Below are 22,775 nucleotides of genomic sequence, written 5' to 3' on the forward strand. Positions count from 1 at the left end.
TTTAAGTTAGCATTCTGTTGTAGTCTGTACAAAGCATAAACTTGTATAAATGTTGAAGACAATGGCCATGATTTAAATGTAATAGTGTATACATTGCATGTTAAAGATAAGGGAAATATGATCAACATTTATCAAAGTTATTCCACTAAGCATACATAAGACAAAACTAATTTAAATCATAAAATAAGTATTTTTATGATTACCTCTATAGATTGTTCAAAGTCCAAAAATACTTATAAAGGTGAACAATGTACAACGCATGATAGTTGAATGGTGAGCGTCTCTTGTAAATGCACAGTAAATGTACAGTAGAAAAACAGTACAGTGAGCTATCTGTCCCATGAAGATATAAAAACTGTGAAACAGGATGTTGAATTTCCAGGTTATTGTGTACATCCCACCGTTATTGTATGATCTCATGGATTGCATTTCTGTAAAACATCACAACTTACAGAAGGATACTGATGAAAGTTGTACCTTTTCTTTCCTGCTTAGAGCACATTCATGAGATCATAGCTACCATAGAAAGAGGAAATGGGAAGGGGAATTGGATAAATAGTCCTGAGTTTTCTTTACGAATAAGAGGGGAATTGGGTTGTAAATTAAATAACTTACATACTGCAACATGATTTTTGCATAAACAAAACATGCAACAACAAAACATTACCCAATGCGCAAACATTACATCAGAGCAATCACATCAATATCAATTTAGCTTATTGAAAAGTCCTGAAAGGATCCAAATAATCTGCAGTAAGCTTAACGTTTTGATACTGCAAAGGTAGATCTTATTGTTTTTACTCTTAAGTGCATTAAGTATATATTACGACTAACTTTATAACATATCAAAATTTTGGGGTTTTGCGGGGCAAAAAGTACAACATTACCATTTTGTCCATAACTTAGGAGTGTTTGCCACAGCAGAAAGGTAATCACAGCAATGACCTGGACTTTGTTAGTCATCTTTTCTTCATACGATACAATTGCTAAACCTGAGAGGTAAAATTAATAGATATTATATATTATAGGCAATCATAAATCTCATTAAAACTATGTTGTGTACATGTGACTATCTATAGATGTTATCAACACTAAACAAAACATTTCTGATGAATTGTATCAACTGCTAGTTATTATTTATCTTAAATTATTTCTTAAATTACTATTTGACTTCAGACATTTGAAAAACAGAGGGTGAAAATCAAAGAATTGTAGAAAATATTATTTCGATGTAAAACACAATTGACACTTAAAAGTAACAACATTTACAAGTGTAAGCTTCAAGTTTACAGGTTCACTATTGAAACTGGTTAATCAGTTTCTTATGGCGGACATGAAATGAAATCACTGTGAGAACAATTCTTTATAGACATATGAGGTGAATTGACATAAATATTTACATTTCATTTAGTCGTATTAGAGCTGTAATACTAAAAGTCAAATTTGAAACTCAAATCTGGATGAGTGTGCATATATGAGCATACTATACATATTGTATCCCAATTTCTCATGAAAAGAATACGAATGTTTCACATGTGAACATTCATAAACTGCGCCGAACAACTTATATCAAGCAATTCGGCCAACACTGTCCAGGCCTATCCAAAGTTTGAAAATCACCTCCGGCCGGTGACTGAACCACACACATTAGGCAGATTACTCACCTCTGCAAGAAGCCAGTCACTTTCATATAAACAATGGTTCAAAAAGCTTTCAGTACAATGGGTATGCACGTTAATGGCCTTCTGCTATCTTTCCCGGCACGTCTTCGTGTAAATTTTACAACAAGTTAGTGCATTTCATTTGCAAAGTTTTTTTGTGTTGTGTGTGAATCGGCAGTGTACGGTAAAGTAGAAAGGACACCATTTCACTGACAACAAACATTGTATCACGATACAAAATTACCACATAATTGAGATAAACTGACGGTACAAAACGGTAATTTTTTTAAAACGGTTTTCATAAAAGTGGAAGGGCACGTCCGTTCCCCCCATGCGCTCCTAGTTTCTCCACCTCTGTCTGTTACTGCTTTAGTGTTGTTTTAACTACTATGCTATGAGAATTTTTTGAGGAAGGCCTAGATAAGTTCATTAGCTTTGGCGTATCGGGTATTTTTTATCATTACCTCAAGCCATACCTTTCACGGTTACTACAATATTATGCTCACAAAATATTACAACACACGACCATATTTCTAGGCTCTCGACCACGACAATGTATGCAAAGCTTAATGATGTCCTTACATTCCACAGTGCAACGTCACTGTATAGGAAGTTTCATAGAACAGCCATTGAGTAATTAGAGTATATATACATGTAAATATTGCCCTGTTTGGAAATACTTTCCAGGTAATGTAGGTAGCCATAAAGTACTGTCAACAGAACATAAAAGCCTATTTCTTGTCAAATGTTGTTAACTTAAATTACAAGAAAAGCCAAGGATTTGTGTTTATGGTTGCCGGTGGTTGTCGTTAAATCACAGAAAAAGATAAGTTTCATCCGCTTCCCAAATAACCATATGATAAAACGAGCAGAAAACGTCTCCAGTATTTTGAAAGAGTTTTGTAAAACTGGTAAAACACATCTCGATGATTCTGGTATCCCTTTGTCCGTGATCGTTACATTTTCGCGAAAGTGACATTGATAAACGATATCTATGAAAGCCTTCTGGGTCGGCTTATTTAAAAAATCACAAATAATGCACGAATTTGCTAATGAATTGTTAATTAAAGGTCGTTAACTGCAAGAAATATATTTAAATAAACAAAATCGGTGTACACAATAAACATACATATATGTATAACCTTATAGATTATAGTTTCATTGCTGTTTGTATTAATTTTAGCTTTTGCCATTTCCAATATTTCATATATCATTTTATTTTTGTTGACTGTATAACTTTCAACAAGTAAAATTTTCCACTTTTATGTTGCAAACTATGTCAAATTCAGAACAAATTACACATCAAAACCACAATGCATTCTCATATTCTGCTTCTAAATGTGTAATTTCAACTAGTTTTTAATTGTTATTGTTTTACTGTTCTGGAAGCTTATGTAGACGGATGTATTTTCCCTTGAAGGCTTTTTCTAGTGATGTATGTGTGTGCGTGGGTGTATGTGTGTGTAAAGCAATCAAGTCAAGATCACAATTAGTAATCAGTTATCATATAAGACTGATATAGTTGCACCACTTACTCATTTTCTGGAGTGCTGCATTTATCTGTACTTGAACAGAATATTCATTCCACAATTCATTATGTAGCTCTCTAAATATCTTAAAACAGTTTTCATAAAACTGGAAGGGCACGTTCGTTCCCCATATGCTCCTAGTTCCTCCACCCATATTTGTTATTGATGTTTAACTAATACGCTATGAGGATTTCTTGAGGCAGGCCTAGCTAAGTTCATTAGTTTTTGCATGTGGGTTTTTTTTATCATTACTTCAAGCAATGCCTTTCACGATAACTGCAATATTATGCTCACAAAATATAACAAAACATAATTGTAGGCTCTCGACCACGACAATGTATGTAAAGCTTTAATGATGTCCTTACAATACAAATTGCAACGTCACTAGATAGGAAGTTTCATAGAACAATCATTGAGTAATTGGAGTATATGTAAATATTGCCCTGTTTGGAAAGAACTTACCAAGTACTGTAGGTAGCCATTGAGTACTGTCAAAAGATCATAAAAGCCTATTTCTTGTCAAATTTTTGTTAACTTAAATTACAAGCAAAATGCCACGGAATTGTGTTAACGGTTGCCGGTGGTTTTCGTTAAATCACATTCGACAAAAATACAAGGTTAATCCCCTTCCCAACGATCATATCACTAAACGAAAAGAAAACGTCTCCAGTATTTTGAAGGGTTTTGTAAAACTGGGAAAACGCATCTCGAAGATCTTTGAATCTCTATGTTTATGATCCTTACATTTTCGAGACAGTGACATTGATAAACGATATATATGAAAGCATTCTAGGTCGGAATATTTAAACGATGACAAATAATGCACAAATTTGCTTAAAAATTGTTCATTATCGGTCGTAAACTGCAAAAAAAATATTTCAAAAACGAAATCGGTGTACGCACGGGAAGGGGCAGGGGTGTGGTGCATGACCATCCCCGCCTTCATTGTTTCTTGGGGAAAACGTTCAGGATAAATGCTATAAATTCAGTTGGGGAAGAATTAGACCAATAGTTTATTGATATACAATAGTGATCAAAAAATATCCCATAACCACTCATACCTTTGGTCAAGTGCCTCTTGCAGCCTCATTCTTATATACATTCAAATAGGTTTCTGATACCAAACTTGTTGGTGTAGAGAAACACGGTAAATGTTTGTTTTATTGAACTCCACAGTCATCCACTTTCTATCACACGGACGTATCGAGCAAATGCATATACATTTTGCAAACACTATGAATGTCAGTCTTTTTTTCCGTTGTCTCTTCAAGATAAGTAGTACTAATAATGTTTAACGTATACCATGTGTTTCAAAAATAGGAAAAAGTTTCAGTTCCTGATATCTGTTAATATATTAGTGTCATTAACCACGGGTTGCAAGGTTTTACATCACACCCTTCTCTTTTCTAGGAAATAAAACATCTGGTTAACATTTCATAGATCAACTCGACATTAAGATACACGAAGGAGAATAGAAACAGACTTTAGGGACACTTGCGGACAACTAGAGATGAATACAGGTGTTATTCTTAAGATGTAATATGCTTACCGTACACTGTCGTTTCACATGTGTTGTAATTCGAAATAGTTGTAAATGTCCACAAATGAATACTAAGGAGACGTCTGCAAAAATGGTACACTAATTAGTTGATTCTAAATATTGTGTAGATAAGGATGCTCAATTTGCCTTATTTCCAAATGTGACCTATCGTAGACCATGGAGCGGCTCTCATCTTTGAGAGAACCATATTTGATCTAACTAGATGCACTACTGAGATCATCCAATTAGTTTCATGCAAAGAAAAGCTGATACTTTGTTCCCAATTTGTTGTATTCAAGCGTGTGTTGATTCACATCCCTTTATATTTCATTTGGACGATACTCTTCCCATGAGAAAGTAATTTTCAGAATTTGTTGTTTCTATGTACAGTGTTAAATAACTCCCTAAATTAACAATGACAGTGAATAAGACAAATAATTACTTTTGTCGTATGTTGCAGTAATGGATTCACGGATTTATGTTGCTATTAGCAATGTTATATATCATATCAAACCGCACAGATAGTAATATATATATTCATGTTACAGCAATAGAACATTGCATGGAAAGACTGGTTCCCTTGAGAAGGTATGATGTTCATTTCTTGTTAGTAGCTTAATCGTGTTCCATACGTAAGCAATAAAGTAGGAAGTGCTTGAACTAGTTCTAAGTAATAGTTACATTGAAATGACAACTAAGTCACATTGTCCTATTCAGACATGTCGTCTGACAAAAATAACTGTCGTAAAAGTTAGTGGGCCTGACGTTTCGATCCTTGCAGGATATTATACATAGGCTGAATGATAATGAGCAGAAACTACAGGGGACAACATTATTTTCTGCAGCTCTGATTTGTAATTAATAATATCATCACTGGCTTCCCTGGTGTATAACAATTACTACACGATTAAATTTCCACATTATTTGGAGCAATAACAAGTTGAACGATGTAATGTTGTATTAAACCACAGATTTATCTTGTTATATATCATCACATAAATACACAGTCCTTGATAATTTCATATTGATACATCACGCCATTATATATATACAACCAGTTGAGGCATGTGAAATAACCCTGGGACACAATGTCGATCAAAGAAAGTAAAGTGTTTAATGAAGTTTATCATACCTCCTTAGCTTCTTGTTGCTCATTATAATATATTCTTGTTTCAAATAGCGTAATCATATTCGAATGTAGGCTTATCAAAGTTTGCAAAGTGCTTTGAAATTCATTAACTGTTCCGTTACTTAGTGTATTCATACATGGCAAACTAATATATATATTGTGCAAAGGGCTTTGAAATTCATTACTTTTCCGTTTCTTAGAATATTCATACATGGCAAACTAATATATATATAATATCTATCTTCGCATAAATGTAATGTCATGCACAACGTTTCCAAGCTTAAGACAATGGAAATACCGTACAACCATGTAAGACGACCAATATAATGATTATGTAATCTTCCTTTCTCTATTTTAAGTGTTACAAGATAATGAAAAGCGCGGATATGTGTAAACAAAATATTTAAAGAGAATTTGGATTAATGTAATATAATTGTCGAAAGATCGTGAATATTTGTTGAAATCACACAATATTAATACAGAAAACCGAATGAATTTAGTTAGATATTTCAGATATAAAATGAAAAGAAAAACTAAATGAAAAGATATTAAAATGCATTAAATGCCTTGCGATATAATAAAATGTGATATTGGAACTTCGTTGGCACATAGCAGAACTACCCAAAGTCATAGTTGGTTGTTAAGGTGAGATTGGCTTTGGAAATACTTAAACTGTTTTTACTTTGTAGATAAAGATAAATTGAAAGAAGCTGCCAATAGATGTATAACCGGATATCCTGTTTTTAGTTTATGGAGCTATATGGCCGTTAAGTTCCTCTGCAACAGTAACAGCATATGAAATTGTCATGTAAAATGCCATCAATGAATGCAGCAACTATTTGTTTAGACAATCTTCAGTATTATAAAAACATATTACTGATGCAATGTACAGGCATATTTAAAGCAGCATTTTGCGTCCTCGACTATGAGTTTTCTCAACCTCACTGATTCCACTATGTCATAACGACATACATAACTAGCTTCTCTATTTATATTTTACTTCAAATGGTGGTATAAAAGTCGAAAAAATTGCAACTTTCAACTTTGTTGTTCTCCAAGCTATTTTCCGTTGGGAACCCAATAAACCTCGCCCATAATATGAATATTTAAACACTACGAACGTCATTGACGGATACGTAATATAACACCACACTTGATTTGTGTACAGTCTATATGGCAGTTGTACCAGGGGTTGCATAACAACTCCCTGGTTGTACCAAAGTCTTGAATCTATTTTTAGCAACGGCTCATAACTAAACCTGCATCTCTGATTGGTTGAATTCAAACTAGTGGGTTTGGGAACTGAATGCAATTAATTTTGTATGTGGAATACTCGCCAATTAACGTTTTTGACAGGGAAAAACTTGGCTAATATCTTAACTTAAAATAAAACTTAATAAAACTCGATGGACATGTCAAAAAAGTAGAAAACGGCGACCAAACGCAAAATCCTCATGAATAAACATACTATTCACTGATTGGTGGAATTCAAACTAGTGGATTTGGAGATATGAAAACTTTGTCGAGGACACTTTTACTCGTTATCGATATAAATCGTTAATTACTCGCTAATTAACGCTCTTGGCAGGGTGAAACTTGGATGGTATCTTAGTTTGCTGTTTTATGATTGATACATGTAAAAAAATCGATGCACATGTTAAAAAGGTGGAAAAAAGCGACCCAACGCAAAATGCTGCTTTAAGTTTACTATCGATAATGTTATAAAATGATGAGTAGAAACTGATCATATATTTGACGTAAAAACAAGAGTAATGATTGTTACTGAAGTGATTCTCGGAGACCTAGGATTTCAATAATTGGCTAGTAATAATAAAGACGATGTTATGAGGGCTCCTGATCAGCTTAAGATTACACAATCACGTCATAACCATGCATTTCTGTTAGGTAGCAGTTGAGAAGTTGATGACACATCATGTAATCCTCCTGAAAAAAAGAAAATAAAGGATGAAATACCATGTGTCTTATTAAAATGAAACGTTTGAAATGCTAAACAAAATTAGAACAACAGGGATAACTACATAGTAACGACTATACATGTTCCAAGCTGTCACCATCAATGACCAATTTTGTAATACAGTGATCTCGGAAACTGTTGATTTAATGGGGAAAGAAGAAATTAGCATTGAAGAACTTTGCATTGACGCAAGGCAGTTACTGTTATTATTAAAAGTTGGGCAGAACGTTTTAAAAATTAATACTTACCCAACGTTTTGTTAATTCATATAATTACATTTAACCAACAAACATAAACTAGTTGGGGAACATGTAAATATAAATATATATATATATATATATATATATATATATATATATATATATATATATATATATATATATATATATATATATATATATATTGTTACGAAGTCCAGATATCATGGTTTGGGAAACGAACACACTAAAGTAGGTTAGATAGGTTTTGTTTTAAAAGAATCTAATGCGTGTCTCTTGGTAACAAAAATATATAACTTAGCATAAATACTTTACATACCTTAATACTTAATGTTAACTTAGCGCGCACGCAAGGTACCTCGCTACCGCTGGGCTCTCCGTTGGGGTGTCAAATCCCAGGGTAGTCTGTAACCGTAGTGCGGGTGTGTCTGGCTTCCGGAAGGCGCTTTTCGTATAAATAACAGCTCCGGTATAGAGAACAGGACCAGGTGAGGTAAATAATAAGTTCAGAAGAATGGTATCCAAAAGAGAGTTAAGAGTAAGTCACACACAGCGTGGTTGGCATGGTGGAGAAAGGCCGGAACGGAAAAGGTAGGTTTTGTAAGGGCTATGCAGACATCGTTGTGATACGTGGCGTGACGTACAGGTTGGTGCCACTGGGAGAAGAGACCGAGCCACTCCTTGAAAACTAATATATATGGCATTCGGTGAGGTTACTCGACCGTAGCTTAGAACTGCACTGATTGTGCTTTACGTTTACAAATTAGCATAATAATACACCATTTAAGAATTGCATAACATCAATTAGCGTAGTTAACCTTTAAAGTAACATGCTGCATCATAACATTCCCCCCATAAAGTGGAAAAATACAACCAAAAAGGGAGTCTTTTTCCCTTGAAAACACTTAGCATGTGATGATAATTACACAAATTAAAAACACTTTAACCACTCACATATAAACAATTAACCGACACGGCTGAGTGCGTCTGCACATATGTTTTCCTTTCCAGGTATATGAACTATCTTTAGGTCATACCCTTGGAGTAAAATACTCCATCTCATCAAACGTGCACTCTTGTTCTTAAACTTATTAATGTAAACCAATGGATTGTGGTCGGTATATACGACAGTTTGATATGGACCGTTAAGATACACTTCAAAATGCCCTACAGATAAAATTAGAGCCAATGCTTCCTTGTCAATTGTAGAATAGTTTCGTTGACTTTGATTTAATTTTTTGGAAAAGTAAATAACAGGATGTTCCACTTTTTGGTCATCCTCTTGAAATAATACAGCGCCGACTCCGACGTCACTTGCATCGATAGTCATGCTGAATGATATCTTAAAATTTGGAGCCGCAAGTACAGGCTCACTTATAAGAATGAGTTTAAGATTCTCAAATGCGGTCTGACAACATTCTGACCATAAAAATTTAACTTTCTTTGCTAATAGGCTAGTGAGTGGACTGGCCACATCTGCAAAATTCGGACAAAATTTCCTATAAAATCCTGTCATTCCCAAAAAACGCATTAGTTCCTTTTTGTTTGAAGGAACTGGAAATTTATAAATTGCTTCAACCTTAGCTGTTTTGGGTAAAACCTTACCCCCTCCCACAACATGACCAAGATACGTAACGGAAGCCTTTCCTAGATCACTCTTGTTTAGATTTATTGTTAAGTTTGCACTCTTAAGTCTCTCAAAAAAATCCTTGGTTTGTTCTATGTGAGATTGCCAGCTGTCAGAATATAAAATAACATCATCGATATAGGTACCACACCCTTTAAGACCCTTATAAACTATGTTCATGAGACGGGTGAACGTACTTGGTGCATTTTTCATGCCAAAAGGCATTACATTACATGCCCATACACCATCCGGTGTCACAAAAGTCGAAATTTCTTTAGCTCTTTTAGTTAAGGGGACTTGCCAGTATCCCTTCAATAAGTCATATTTACTCACAAATTTTGAATTCCCAATACGATCGATGCAATCATCGAGACGAGGTATAGGATGAGAATTCGGTGACTGTCACTGAATTTACTTTCCTATCATCTATGCATAACCTTTGGGATCCATCTTCCTTGGGTACTAGTAATATAGGTGAAGACCAAGGGCTATGACTAGGAGAAATAATCCCGTTCTCAAGCATATATTCAATTTCTTTCCTAACCACAGATAGTTTTGAAGGATTGAGTCTATATGGGTGTTGTTTTATTGGTTTTGCATCCCCAACATCAACATCATGGAACAATACACTGGTTTTTCCTGGAATATCGTTAAGAATACTTGGAAACGAAGAGATTAACCGTTTCAGATCTTCCCTTTCATTCCGCTGTAGGTGACCTAACTTGCTGTCAAGATTGCAAAGAACTTCAGAGTTCGTTTTAGTCACTTTTAAGTACTTTCCCAACAATTCTGTCTCACCATTATCCCCTACTACTGACATCACACAAAAATTGTCTTCTCCCCTCTCATGATACGATTTCAACATGTTAATGTGACACAGACGGTTAGACTTACGCCGTCCAGGAGTATCAATAATGTAGTTCACATCACTAATTTTCTTTGCAACACGATACGGTCCAGAGAATCTAGCACGCAATGGTTCACCGTGTACTGGCAGTAAAACTAAGACCTTTTCCCCAGTCTGAAAACTTCTTTCTTTTGACTTCTGATCGAACCTTTTCTTCATTCGATCTTGACTCTTTAACAAATTATCCTTTGCCAATTTGCTAGCCTTGTGCAATCTCTCATTCAAATCTGATACATAATCTAGTACATTGACCTCAGCAGGCGAATCTGTCAACCACTTTTCCTTCATTAACTTCAAAGGCCCACGAACCTCATGCCCATAAATTAACTCAAAGGGGCTGAAACCCGTAGACTCATTTGGTGTTTCTCTAGTTGCAAATACCACAAAGTCGATACCTTTATCCCAATCCATCTGACTTTCGTGACAGAACGTTTTTAGCATATTTTTAAGGGTTTGGTGGTAACGCTCTAGTGCACCTTGGGATTCGGGGTGGTAGGCAGATGACGCCGTTTGCCGAATACCTAGTGTTTGCAATACTTCTGAGAACAACCCGCTCATGAAATTTGAACCTCGATCATGTTGTACTTCCCTAGGAAGTCCAACTCTGGTAAAGAACTTCAAAAGTGCATCAGAAACAGATTTTGCCGAAATATTTCGAAGTGGGATTGCTTCAGGGTATCTGGTAGCCACGTCCATTATCGTCAAAAGATACATAAAACCGGACCTGGTTTTAGGGAGTGGACCAACACAATCAATGATAACTTTATCAAAAGGCTGCCCTACTGCGGGGATAGGAATGAGGGGAGCACTCTTAATTTTCTGGTTTGGTTTACCTACAATTTGGCAGGTTTTACAACTTCTACACAACTCACATCTTTATATAACTTTGGCCAGAAGAAGTGCCGCAGTATGCGATCTCTAGTCTTCCTAACGCCTAAATGACCTGACATTGCATGGTCATGAGCAACCTGAATGATCTGAGCCCTGTACTCTGACGGGACAACAATCTGATGAAAAACTAGCCATTCTTCATTGGCTGCTACTTCTGGGTGCCGCCATTTTCGCATAAGCACCCCAGACTTTGACATATAATACCCTACTGGTATCTTAGAAATCTCCTGTTCAGTATGAACCGATTGCAGAAGTTTCTTGATTTGATCGTCAGCTTTTTGCCTTTCGATCAAGTGTTGTTGATCTAAAACCAATGGTTTGACAACATCAGCATTTTTTGCTGGATTCTTATTAAATTGATTTTCTCGAGATAAATCATTAAGATTTTCAAAGAATGTTCCTGCCAGTTGGAAACATTCATCACCTGTTGGAACATTAGTATCATTCACATTAGGTGCTTTAAGAGCCATAGAACGAGTTGTTACACAAGCCGGAAAAATACCAGGAAATTCTGTTAACAACCGTTCTGTTTCCTCATTAGACTGAGGTTGGTTACATACATGGACACAGGGGGAAGTGTGGACTTGGCCACCAGCAATATCATTGCCAAGGAGAAAATCTATACCGTCGACCGGCAACCTCTCTACTACTCCTATCTCGACTACCTTAGAGACATACTCACAATCGAGCTGAAGTTTAACGAGGGGGGCTCTCACGGTATCCTCTCCCATACCCCTTACTAACACATGTATTGGACTGGTTTCTACGCCATGACTTGGGGAAAACACATTACGCAACATCAAAAAACGTGATGCCCCAGTATCCCTCAATATATGAATTTCTGAAAAATCAGTAGTGCCTGGCCTAGTAACAGTGCCAACTGACATAAAATTATCGTGGCCATGTGGTTTGAGATTTGCCCTAATTTTCTCAATTTGACTACTAGAAAGCTTGCTCTTCGAAAATATGCTATTGTCCTTAACATAGTTCGGTTGAATGAGTGGGGATCCCATAATTAACTTTTGTTTACTGGCAATAAACGCCGTTGGCTTTTCAATTTCTCTCAACCGTTTGAAACAACTTTCATAAACATGGCCAATTTTGTGACCAAAACTGCACGTGGGCCTATTTCTGGAACCTGCATTTCCATAACTACCCCTTCTTGTGTCAGAATCATTGCCCTCTCCTGATCTCCCATATTTGCCCTTTCCTTTGAAATAATTTGGAACTCTGGGATTCTGGGATTGACCAAATGAGCTCTTGTGAACCAGCTCATAATCATCTGCAACAATGGCAGCTTTCTCCATTTGCTCTACCCCCCTGTCTGAAAGATGAGTTCTAATCTCCCTTGGAAGACAGTTACAAAATTCTTCCATCAAAATTAACTCTCTTAATAGCACAAAATCTACTCCAACTTTCTTAGAAGCAAGCCACTTATCAAATAGTTCCGATTTTGTTCTACTGAATTCTACATACGTTTGATCTGGACTTTTGCGTTTTGTATTTCTGAACTTTTGACGATATGCCTCTGGTACTAGCTGGTAAGCATTTAAGACTCGTTCTTTGACTTTTACATAGTCTGAACCTACAGAGTACGACAATGACGTGTAAACGTCTTTTGCTCTTCCTGTGAATACACTATGAAGCAATGTGGTCCAATATTTGTTAGGCCACCCTAACTTTCTCGCCAAATTTTCAAACGATGTAAAATATCTGTCTACGTCATTTTCATCAAACTGAGGAACTAGCCTTATGTTCTTAGAGAAATCAAAAGACGATGAAGATTGCCCTATGTGACTTTTCGTTTCCAGCATTTTAAGAGCCATTTCATGTTCTAATTCCTTCAGTCTAAATTCGTTCTCTATCTTTAACTTTTCACTTTCACGTATCTCTCTTTCGTTTTGCAATTCTAGTTCCCTAATCTTTAATTGGATTGTTAATTTCTTTAATTCTTCACTTTCTTCACTAGATTTTGGCATATCCTCCCCTTTTCCTTTGATGAAACCCCATTTTAGTAAATGATTACCAACTATACGATTCAACTGAGGTTTCTTAGCAGCTGGAGGTACTACGATACTAAGGTGTTTAGCTAAGTCTAGGAGATTATCTTTGGATAAATCATCTACATTCTCTATAGTCAATTCAGTATGTGATACAAATGCTTCAGCCGTGGTAAAGGCCATAGCGAAATATAAATACACCGCTATTACATACATATAGAAACACTTATAAGACAAGAGACACTAATTAGATGCAAATTTTGCTAATCTGGTATTTTTGAAAAATTTGCAAGTTTAGCCAATTTGTTCGTTTCCCGGATAGGCCCCCAAATAATATCTGTTACGAAGTCCAGATATCATGGTTTGGGAAACGAACACACTAAAGTAGGTTAGATAGGTTTTGTTTTAAAAAAATCTAATGCGTGTCTCTTGGTAACAAAAATATATAACTTAGCATAAATACATTACATACCTTAATACTTAATGTTAACTTAGCGCGCACGCAAGGTACCTCGCTACCGCTGGGCTCTCCGTTGGGGTGTCAAATCCCAGGGTAGTCTGTAACCGTAGTGCGGGTGTGTCTGGCTTCCGGAAGGCGCTTTTCGTATAAATAACAGCTCCGGTATAGAGAACAGGACCAGGTGAGGTAAATAATAAGTTCAGAAGAATGGTATCCAAAAGAGAGTTAAGAGTAAGTCACACACAGCGTGGTTGGCATGGTGGAGAAAGGCCGGAACGGAAAAGGTAGGTTTTGTAAGGGCTATGCAGACATCGTTGTGATACGTGGCGTGACGTACAGGTTGGTGCCACTGGGAGAAGAGACCGAGCCACTCCTTGAAAACTAATATATATGGCATTCGGTGAGGTTACTCGACCGTAGCTTAGAACTGCACTGATTGTGCTTTACGTTTACAAATTAGCATAATAATACACCATTTAAGAATTGCATAACATCAATTAGCGTAGTTAACCTTTAAAGTAACATGCTGCATCATAACAATATATATATATATATATAAATTGAGAGGATTGATTAAAAGTAACTGAGTAAAACCTGTCAGCACAAGAAAAATAAGGACATAATTACGTGAAAGTGTAATGCCACAACAACAGTGAAAATAATTTGTACGCATTTGTATTGGAGCCTTCACATGTTGGCTGTCAGGTAATTTTAATTTAATTTTCCAAGCACATTTTTAGTGGAATATATGCATTACATTTACTGGTAGCTTTAATAATATTGTTATACCAGCTGTTGTATTTATCAATATTACTTCTGATGTATAATGCTTTAGTTACATATAACGTAAAGACAACTGTACACTTATGGTCCGCATCAATTATCTATAAGAAACTGATTTTTTTTTTCGTATTACGGTAGCTTTTATTTACATCATTGTTTGACATAAACTTCAGCACAAAGTCCACACTAAGTCTTGAAAAACGAAGTCGGAGACAATTAGTATCAGTAAGCGCCAAAACTTGGAATAAGTAAAGTGGATATTCTCAAGAAATTCCAAAGTCAATGTACAAAGAATATTAGGTTTTCTAAAATTTATTTTAACAATTCCCTCCACATAAATCAATGTAACTTTTAATATTATATTTAACAAACTATAACATAAACAGAATTCTTTTCATAAAAACACTGGTCTTATTGTGATGTACCACAGTGCGATGGTGTATGTCTATGCCAGAGAGTAAACATATTGTAAAGGTGAATATATTGGAAACTAGACTAGCTGTAAAAAAAATTCACTCAAATATTTCTGTTCTAAGACATATTCCAATTTAAGTATGAGTAAAACCATCCTTTAATTATACCTGCATGGCAGTAGCTAGTCTGGGCTTTTAACTTCGAACTATATTGTTATCTTAAAGTAACGTTCTTATCTTGGTTATTTGCATTCGCCTTCTAGCATCTCAACTGGCGCCTGGGTTTAATGTGGGCTCGGTATGTCCTGGCTTCCTTTGCCCAACTTAAATAGTGCAGATAACATTTGTTTAACCATATTGGTCAATACATAAAACAACTTTATTCCAAAATAAGGAAACCTAACTATTTAGACTGTGAACTGGTCATTTCTGTCCAAATTTATCTCTGGAAATTTCTTACATATTAAGATGTTCAGCCCGTATGTTTATTGTGTAAATATGAATGAAAAGACGACTGAAGGGTAAAATAACGTATAACACTACAATGCCATTCGTTTCTTGTTTGATTTTTGCAAAGATTCCCTTTTTTAACAGCTTGGGTAGAGGCGGGAGTTTACAAGGTGATGATAGTTTGCTATAATTTTATACACACGTGCCAACAAAGCTACAGCTAATATTTATTGTATTATCATAATATTGTTGTATTCATTCTACGACATACCTTTGTGATAATCGCATTGGGGTTGCACACTTTAATATGTTTAACAGTGTCAAACACTTGTATCGTTTGTCGCGTCTTCATCCTGTTGATCTCAGAGCAAACAGTCACATAAATTCCACTTCTGGATGCGCCATTTCTACAAAACAAAATCCCCCAAATAACGAATTAGATACTATCAATAAAAACATTAGTTGATACTGGAAAAAGTTAAAGATGTAACAATATTATATCATAGTTGACGGTTTTACTTTGTCATTTTAATTTTACAATTATTATCTATTTTGTTATATTTGTTCTCTCCGGAAGCAGTTATAGTGTGATTTCCATGTTTAAGTGTTGCAACTTCAATACCGGATTAAGAACTTACATGCAATGAATTAATGTTGCACCACGACTTCCAAATCCTGTAGCTGCGATGAAATTTATAAGGGGTGTTAGGCTATCACCACTCTTTGGCCAGTTGTTTAGAATAAAGCGATTAACCTTGATAGATTCCTGAAAGCAAAACGAAAATGCATGGAACAGTATCGCTCTTCACAAGGTTTCCCTTCGATTTGAAGTTAGTGTTGAATGCCTTATTACAATTTAAACTAATAATAACAATGATAAAGTAAGTAAAAAAAAACAATTTATAAGCAAATTAGGGTCTTACCGGATACGATCGGTGGGCAACAAGACACTGATGGATTGTATAAAGCTGTTTTTTCTCAATAAGGTACGTGGATATTGTCATTGTTCCGATCTCGACGTCGTTTACATCTGGCCAATATTTTATTGCATCCTGTGTTGTGATACAATTAAAAACATACTGTTGACAGATTTCAACAAACAGATGTGCCATGCAGATCAGAGTCCTTCATTTATTGATATCAGTATGACTACAGCAATTATGACATATTTTATTTGGGTTCGAAAGTAAAGGTAAACTTACGAAAGAACTGTTCCAATGTTAGTAACGTAATGAAAAGAAAAAACAACCAGAAGAGACTAGTAATATCAGTTTTCTGCGCAAATTCGAAGCGAGAAATGTTAAAACTTATAAGAATAGTATGATATAGCCTAATTGAATGGATTACATGATTTCCTGAGTCTGAATCATTCAACATAATAATCGTCTGACATTGATAGTCAAACACGAGTCGCCAAAAGTCTTCAATAGTATTCGACAACGGTGCCTGTGTCATAATCACAGTTTGATTCAATCCAGGAATCTGTAGACAAAGAAATACACACAAAAATCAAACAAAACATCTCAAAGCAAACAAAAAGAAAGGAAACAGAAACTTCAAGTTTGTCGACAGCCTAACTCTGTTACTTATTGTATTTATTTAAAATGTCCCCAAAGAGTAATATTTCAGAGGAATTGTTCCGCTTTTAACAGAATAAGGTGCTCTATTCAATGTTATTTAAATATATCCAAGTGGATACCCGTGGTTGGATCCCAGCAAAGCATTTTCTACATAGCGATGGTAATCATGTCTCGTATAGCTCAGCTGGGTAGTGTACAGGACATATTATCCTGATTTCACTGGTTTGACTACCGAACTAGCCAAAATGTGTTTCTCGCTTTAGTTTCAACTTGAAGCACCGAACGCCTAACTATGTGAATACTTACATTCACGACAGAAGCGTTAATGTAATCGTTTCCTCCCTGAAGGAGACTCATGGATTTCAGCAAAGGTCGATGGTTGTCCACTGTGAGGAGAAATTGTAATAGGACATTAAATGGACTACATAGAGAAGTGATAGGCTATTCTCAGCAATTTAAGTTGTGTCTGACAATCCAGTTTTCGCCATTTAAGCTATGTTTACTGTTCCGCTTTACTAAGTTTGTTGTTAACTGTTGACGGTTTGAACTTAATTCCTAAGTTCATCAGCTGTCAAACGGATATATGTTGTCATATTCATTGACATCAATTTAAATCTTTCATGAGACGTATGACAGATTAAAATGAGATTTCGTATTAAGAATATGAAAATTATGCAAGGGTTTATAGTTATTTGAATGTATATTTATACATGTGTTTGGTTATTATCTTGTAATATGCAGTTTTCGGTAATTTGTTCTTCCTCGCCAAGGTACTCACGTGGTACAATATCTCCAAATCTGTTCTTGTGCAAATTTTCAGGGGATGCCCCAGAGAATGAGCTGACATTTGTGCTGGGAATTACTTCTTCCAAAATCTGAACATAAACACACAAAAAACAATATTTTACAGTAATTACTTAACAATAAATTTTGCCTCATAATTAAAAGCTAGTGAAATAAAATATTAAGTTTATGTGATATTTATTATCTCTTGTATAAAATGACAAGGTTATTGTGGAAAATGACAATGCCATAAAGAATGTCAATTTCCGCATGGCATTTTGTGTTCCTAACAACATATGTCAAAACAGCTTAAACGAGTACACGTATTTAGTCTTTGTATCGAGTGCAATTTGCTTCTACCCGATAATGGTATCTGTATCTGTTTTGTCATACTTCGTGTGTGTGTTTTTCATCTCCTGCTTGATGAGAACATACACATCTTCGGTTAGTATATTAATATTTAGCCGTTGTATCTCTCAAATAATCGCTGTGTGTTCATGCAGTTTACACAATGTACATAGTAGTCCAGTTTTGCTCTTTCAATGATATTTTTTCTTGCATATATATATAGGAGCAAGACATTTCAACAATGGGCAAATTTTTATCCTTTAGTTAGCTGAGTAAATGAGTTCGTATTTGCAGGGTTAATTCAATGGTTAATGTTGTGCAACTATTGCAGAAACTGGGTTTGTAAAAAAAGGTACTGAATAGCTGATTATTCTATAATGTCTCTAATAAGTTAAACCTTTAAGACAACAACCCCTGTAAGACAACAATTACTTATTCAGTATAGTATTTAACCGACGGACGACACCATGTTGTTTTGATATGAGCGTATGGTGATAGTTTGTTTCTAAATACTGGCAATTATCTTGTAACCGATACTATCTCGCCAAGTCCACGCTAAACAAACCGATCCTCATGGACAGGGCGATTGTTATTTTCGTAATTAAATTTTCTAGGTTAAACTTCTCATTGACGCCCTATATTAATAATATCCTATAGGCAATCAACGACCATTTGAGTTACTCAATACTCTATGTCATTGCATTATATCATCATACCTATGTAGCTTTTCTTTACTCACATGTTACCCTCCAAAATGACACAAGACATTTGTAATCGATGTCTTAAAATTCAACATATTAAGCTTGAATAGGTGACCAACCTGTCGACAATTGTATCACAGTATTTTAACCTCTACTTTTATTTGAATAATTTTTTTGCGTAATGTGTTTATCATTACCTTAAAAGTTGCGGAAATAATTTCTTCAGCAGTAGAACTTCTCATGAACAACGGAAACCTAGAAATTTCCATCGGTTTCCTAAGAGAAAATTCATCATCAGCATTGTTTTGGTACACTTTGACATCTTCAATGATTTCGCATTTGTTGCTTTCGTGTTTTACTTGTGCGCCTCCACCTGTACGAGTAGATGGAACTTCATATCCATCAGTGGTGTCATCATTTCCTGTGGCTGACAGAATGCATTCCTCGTGTTTCTTAGAAGGAACATAGTGTACCACGTTGGTATGCCCACTATCTTTGCTCACATTTTCATAGGCAAAGGGGGCTTCGTTTGTAACCTCTGTAAGAATGAAACCTCATTTGTAAAGCATACATATTAAACAATACATAATAAACAAATAACGCAGGTGTTATAAACAATCACACTCATTGTTTTAGCAGTTGGTTTAAGAAAATACATTCGTATTGCATTTGCTCAAATGGGTAAAAACAAGTTATTTTAATATCAAGGATGGCTTATAGATGGGTCATTGCGAATCAAAGAATGGTGCTAGTGTCTCCTGAAAAATTAACAGCATTGATAGTACTAGAGGCTCTTCATAAAATACAATAGTACATCTTTAAGGCCAACAGTATAGTGCAGCGTTGTTTCGCAGTATATGTAAACAGATTTAATTAAAACCTACAAGAAACTTACAAACTTACCTTTTGAGCCGTCTGCTTGTCGTTCCACAGTTTTAGGTTTGGATGTAGATCTCCTATATTTCCATATTCTTGACAGGAAAAAAAAGAGCATAATTTTAAAATTACTTAATGAAATTATAGCGTAACATCTAACCATAGCAACGTTTTCAGTGACTTACCCGTAAACTGCAAGAAGCCCAATTATTGCGAGTGAGACCGTTCCAATTGTAACACCAACAATTAATCCAACGGATCCTGAAGGGAAGAACAAACGTTTATATCAAAAAGTTTCCGTCGATTGTTAGTTAAGGTGCAGATGTATATAGAAATGTTTCAGTTGATTGTTAGTTAAGGTGCGGAGGTATATAGTGATGTGTCCTTCGATTATCAGTAAAGGTGTTGATGTATATAGGGATGTTTCCATTCATTGTTCTTGAAGGTGCGGATGTATATACTGATATTTCCGTTAATTGTTAAGGTGCAGATGTATATAGTAATGTTTCCATGGTGACCAGCATTTGCCAGATATGACTATTTCACATCGTAACGTTACAATGATACCAATATCGTACGACTGATCTACAAAGACATCCAATAGTAATAATTATAATATGGTAACAAATGACAGCAGTTTCAACATATTGTTCTTGAAAAAGGAGTGAAAACAACCAAGAAAATGTAGATGAATTTGTTTTTGTAATTTATCTAGTTCTCACACATACTATTGACAATGATTACAGCATAACATAATGTTAGGGGACGCTACGATAAACTAGGACGTATACGAAATAGTTAATGAACTTTTTTATCAAGTACAATGTATCACGTGAAAAGTTGTTATACTTACCCGTATCAGGCAAATTTGTTTTCACCATTTCCAAGATTGGACCGGGGGATCCATCCCCATTTAGCCCTTCTCTCACAGCTACGACCCTGAAGTCATAGTCTGTGTCTGGTTCAAGTGACGTAATTATCACAGCATAATTATCTTGATTATTGCTTGCGTTTACTCTTATAAAGGTACTTGGCCAATCGCCGCTCTCCGACAGCTTGGTTAGTAACCAATACTCAACCACTGGGGGAGTCCCAACGTTGCCATCCCATACCGGCCAGGTAATTGTTAGCGAATTTGAACTGCTTACGCTAGCAGTTGGAACTGCTAGGTATTCTGGAAGTCCTTAAAAAACAAAAAATGCAAAGTTAGTAAAAATTAATATAAATAATGAACATCAGCTTTTGCAAACAGTCATATGGTAACGAATTTTTAAAAAACACACCAACGACATGATAACATCAAAAGTGACAAGAAAATGTAAGTACATATCATTATTGTTTATTTTGATGTTATGTCGGACGAAAGGATCGTTTCTGCGCAATAAATAATAATTGAGCAATTTTGCTGGTAATGATGTGCAACTGTGATCATGTGACTGATTTATAAAATTTCGAACTTTAACCAGCTCATCACATTGTCCTAGCTCAGTTAATTTATTTCTTATTCGAAAGCGCCACACAAAATCAGTTTAGCTCGTCAGTGTCATTAAGGAGTAGTAACGTTAAAATATAACACGCGTGAAAGTACTGACTTTTCGGAAGACTAACAGCTAAGACACAGGGGGAAAAAACAGTTCCGTGACAGATAATACTGAATCCTTGTCGCTATATTACTTTCCTATAGTTGGATAAAAAATCCTAGACTTCTTAAAGCATATCAACTAGGCAATCCATACATTATACCCTATTATGTAGGGCTAGGTATTTACTTTAACAATAGTCGAACGAAATTGTTGTAAGATTAACAAACATACTTGGAACAAAGTAGTAAATTATATTACTACTGGAACTTTCTCCTGTACCCGTCTTTAGTGTCATGTGGATGCTGTAATTTCCTTCTACTTTGAGACCAGTCAACGTGAAAGAGGTGCTAGCAGGATTTGTTACCTCGTGTATGCCTACATGTGACGGCTCCAAGTTAATTGATGCATAGTAGATAGTTAACAATGTCACACCAGTAATACATGAACTACTATCAGCTGGAAGCTAGGTAAAAACAGAACTGATTAAAATTAAATTTGAATTGTAAAAGATTGAGTGGTCTTATGCTTTAGTCAAATCAATTCCCACTATATTTTTGCACCACCTTGTTTATCAAAGGTTAACATAGCTTGACTCTGCAAGATTATTCCTTGAAACAAAAAAACCTCCCTTAATGCTGCGGTATGTTCTCGTACCCACTATTAGGTAGGGCAACAGCAAGAGTAATACCTATATAAAGGTGAAATATAGGTAATATGCAGCATACTCAATGCAACCCTCATGGCCCAGTAAATTAGGTTAACACCACTATTGCTTCCGATCTACAATACATTCATTGCTTAAAAAAAAGTATGTTTAAATATTTCATTTCGGCACCATAACACAGCTATGATGTTAAATAACATACACCACGTTATTTATTATTCCACAAATAATGACATAATAATATACGTGAAGAATAACATGATATTTGCATTGAAAATAAAGTTATATGCACCTTCCAAGATATTTTAACATTTTCCTGATCTTCTCCAGCTACTTCTGCCGTAACATTCACTGGGCCATCTTGATCAACTTGTGTAAATATGAAACAATGGAAACTAAAAGTGAGACCCGAAAAATGAAATAAAGTCAATAAATTGGGAACCATATTTTCAAATGTTACATGTGAAGCTCTCTACAGTATGTGATAAATGATGACACCCTGCTTCAGGAAATTTAAATCATTCGTATTTCGGTTTAAAAGGAGGCCCAGAAATAACTCGTTTGGCGAGATCAGAATCTTACTACTTTCAAGTAGTAAGATTGGATTTCTTCAGTTGGAGTTCTGCGGTGTTAAACCTGTTGTCATTCTCGGTGTGG

The 22,775-nt window shown here is 35.4% G+C and overlaps 2 protein-coding genes across 2 annotated transcripts in view; both read right to left on the reverse strand.

The window, feature by feature from the left end:
* Nucleotides 1-2,089, reverse strand: part of LOC139982779 (uncharacterized) — a 28,594-nt gene extending 26,505 nt beyond the window's left edge. The window contains exons 1-2 of the mRNA XM_071995870.1: nucleotides 1,665-2,089; nucleotides 888-992 (exon numbers count right to left, since the gene is read on the reverse strand). Of these exons, the coding sequence (XP_071851971.1) occupies nucleotides 888-963 (76 nt within the window). The 5' untranslated portion in view covers nucleotides 964-992; nucleotides 1,665-2,089. The remainder of the gene's footprint in view (nucleotides 1-887; nucleotides 993-1,664) is intronic.
* A 2,050-nt stretch (nucleotides 2,090-4,139) lies between these two features.
* Nucleotides 4,140-22,775, reverse strand: part of LOC139982777 (uncharacterized) — a 48,560-nt gene continuing 29,924 nt past the window's right edge. The window contains exons 12-24 of the mRNA XM_071995868.1: nucleotides 22,411-22,487; nucleotides 21,686-21,917; nucleotides 20,725-21,054; nucleotides 20,057-20,132; nucleotides 19,899-19,966; nucleotides 19,193-19,533; nucleotides 17,942-18,038; nucleotides 17,470-17,549; nucleotides 16,931-17,065; nucleotides 16,507-16,635; nucleotides 16,222-16,349; nucleotides 15,855-15,990; nucleotides 4,140-7,803 (exon numbers count right to left, since the gene is read on the reverse strand). Coding sequence (XP_071851969.1) covers nucleotides 7,729-7,803; nucleotides 15,855-15,990; nucleotides 16,222-16,349; nucleotides 16,507-16,635; nucleotides 16,931-17,065; nucleotides 17,470-17,549; nucleotides 17,942-18,038; nucleotides 19,193-19,533; nucleotides 19,899-19,966; nucleotides 20,057-20,132; nucleotides 20,725-21,054; nucleotides 21,686-21,917; nucleotides 22,411-22,487 — 1,904 coding nt within the window. The 3' untranslated portion in view covers nucleotides 4,140-7,728. The remainder of the gene's footprint in view (nucleotides 7,804-15,854; nucleotides 15,991-16,221; nucleotides 16,350-16,506; nucleotides 16,636-16,930; nucleotides 17,066-17,469; nucleotides 17,550-17,941; nucleotides 18,039-19,192; nucleotides 19,534-19,898; nucleotides 19,967-20,056; nucleotides 20,133-20,724; nucleotides 21,055-21,685; nucleotides 21,918-22,410; nucleotides 22,488-22,775) is intronic.

Source organism: Apostichopus japonicus, chromosome 16, assembly GCF_037975245.1.
Source record: "Apostichopus japonicus isolate 1M-3 chromosome 16, ASM3797524v1, whole genome shotgun sequence".
NCBI lineage: Eukaryota > Metazoa > Echinodermata > Holothuroidea > Aspidochirotida > Stichopodidae > Apostichopus > Apostichopus japonicus.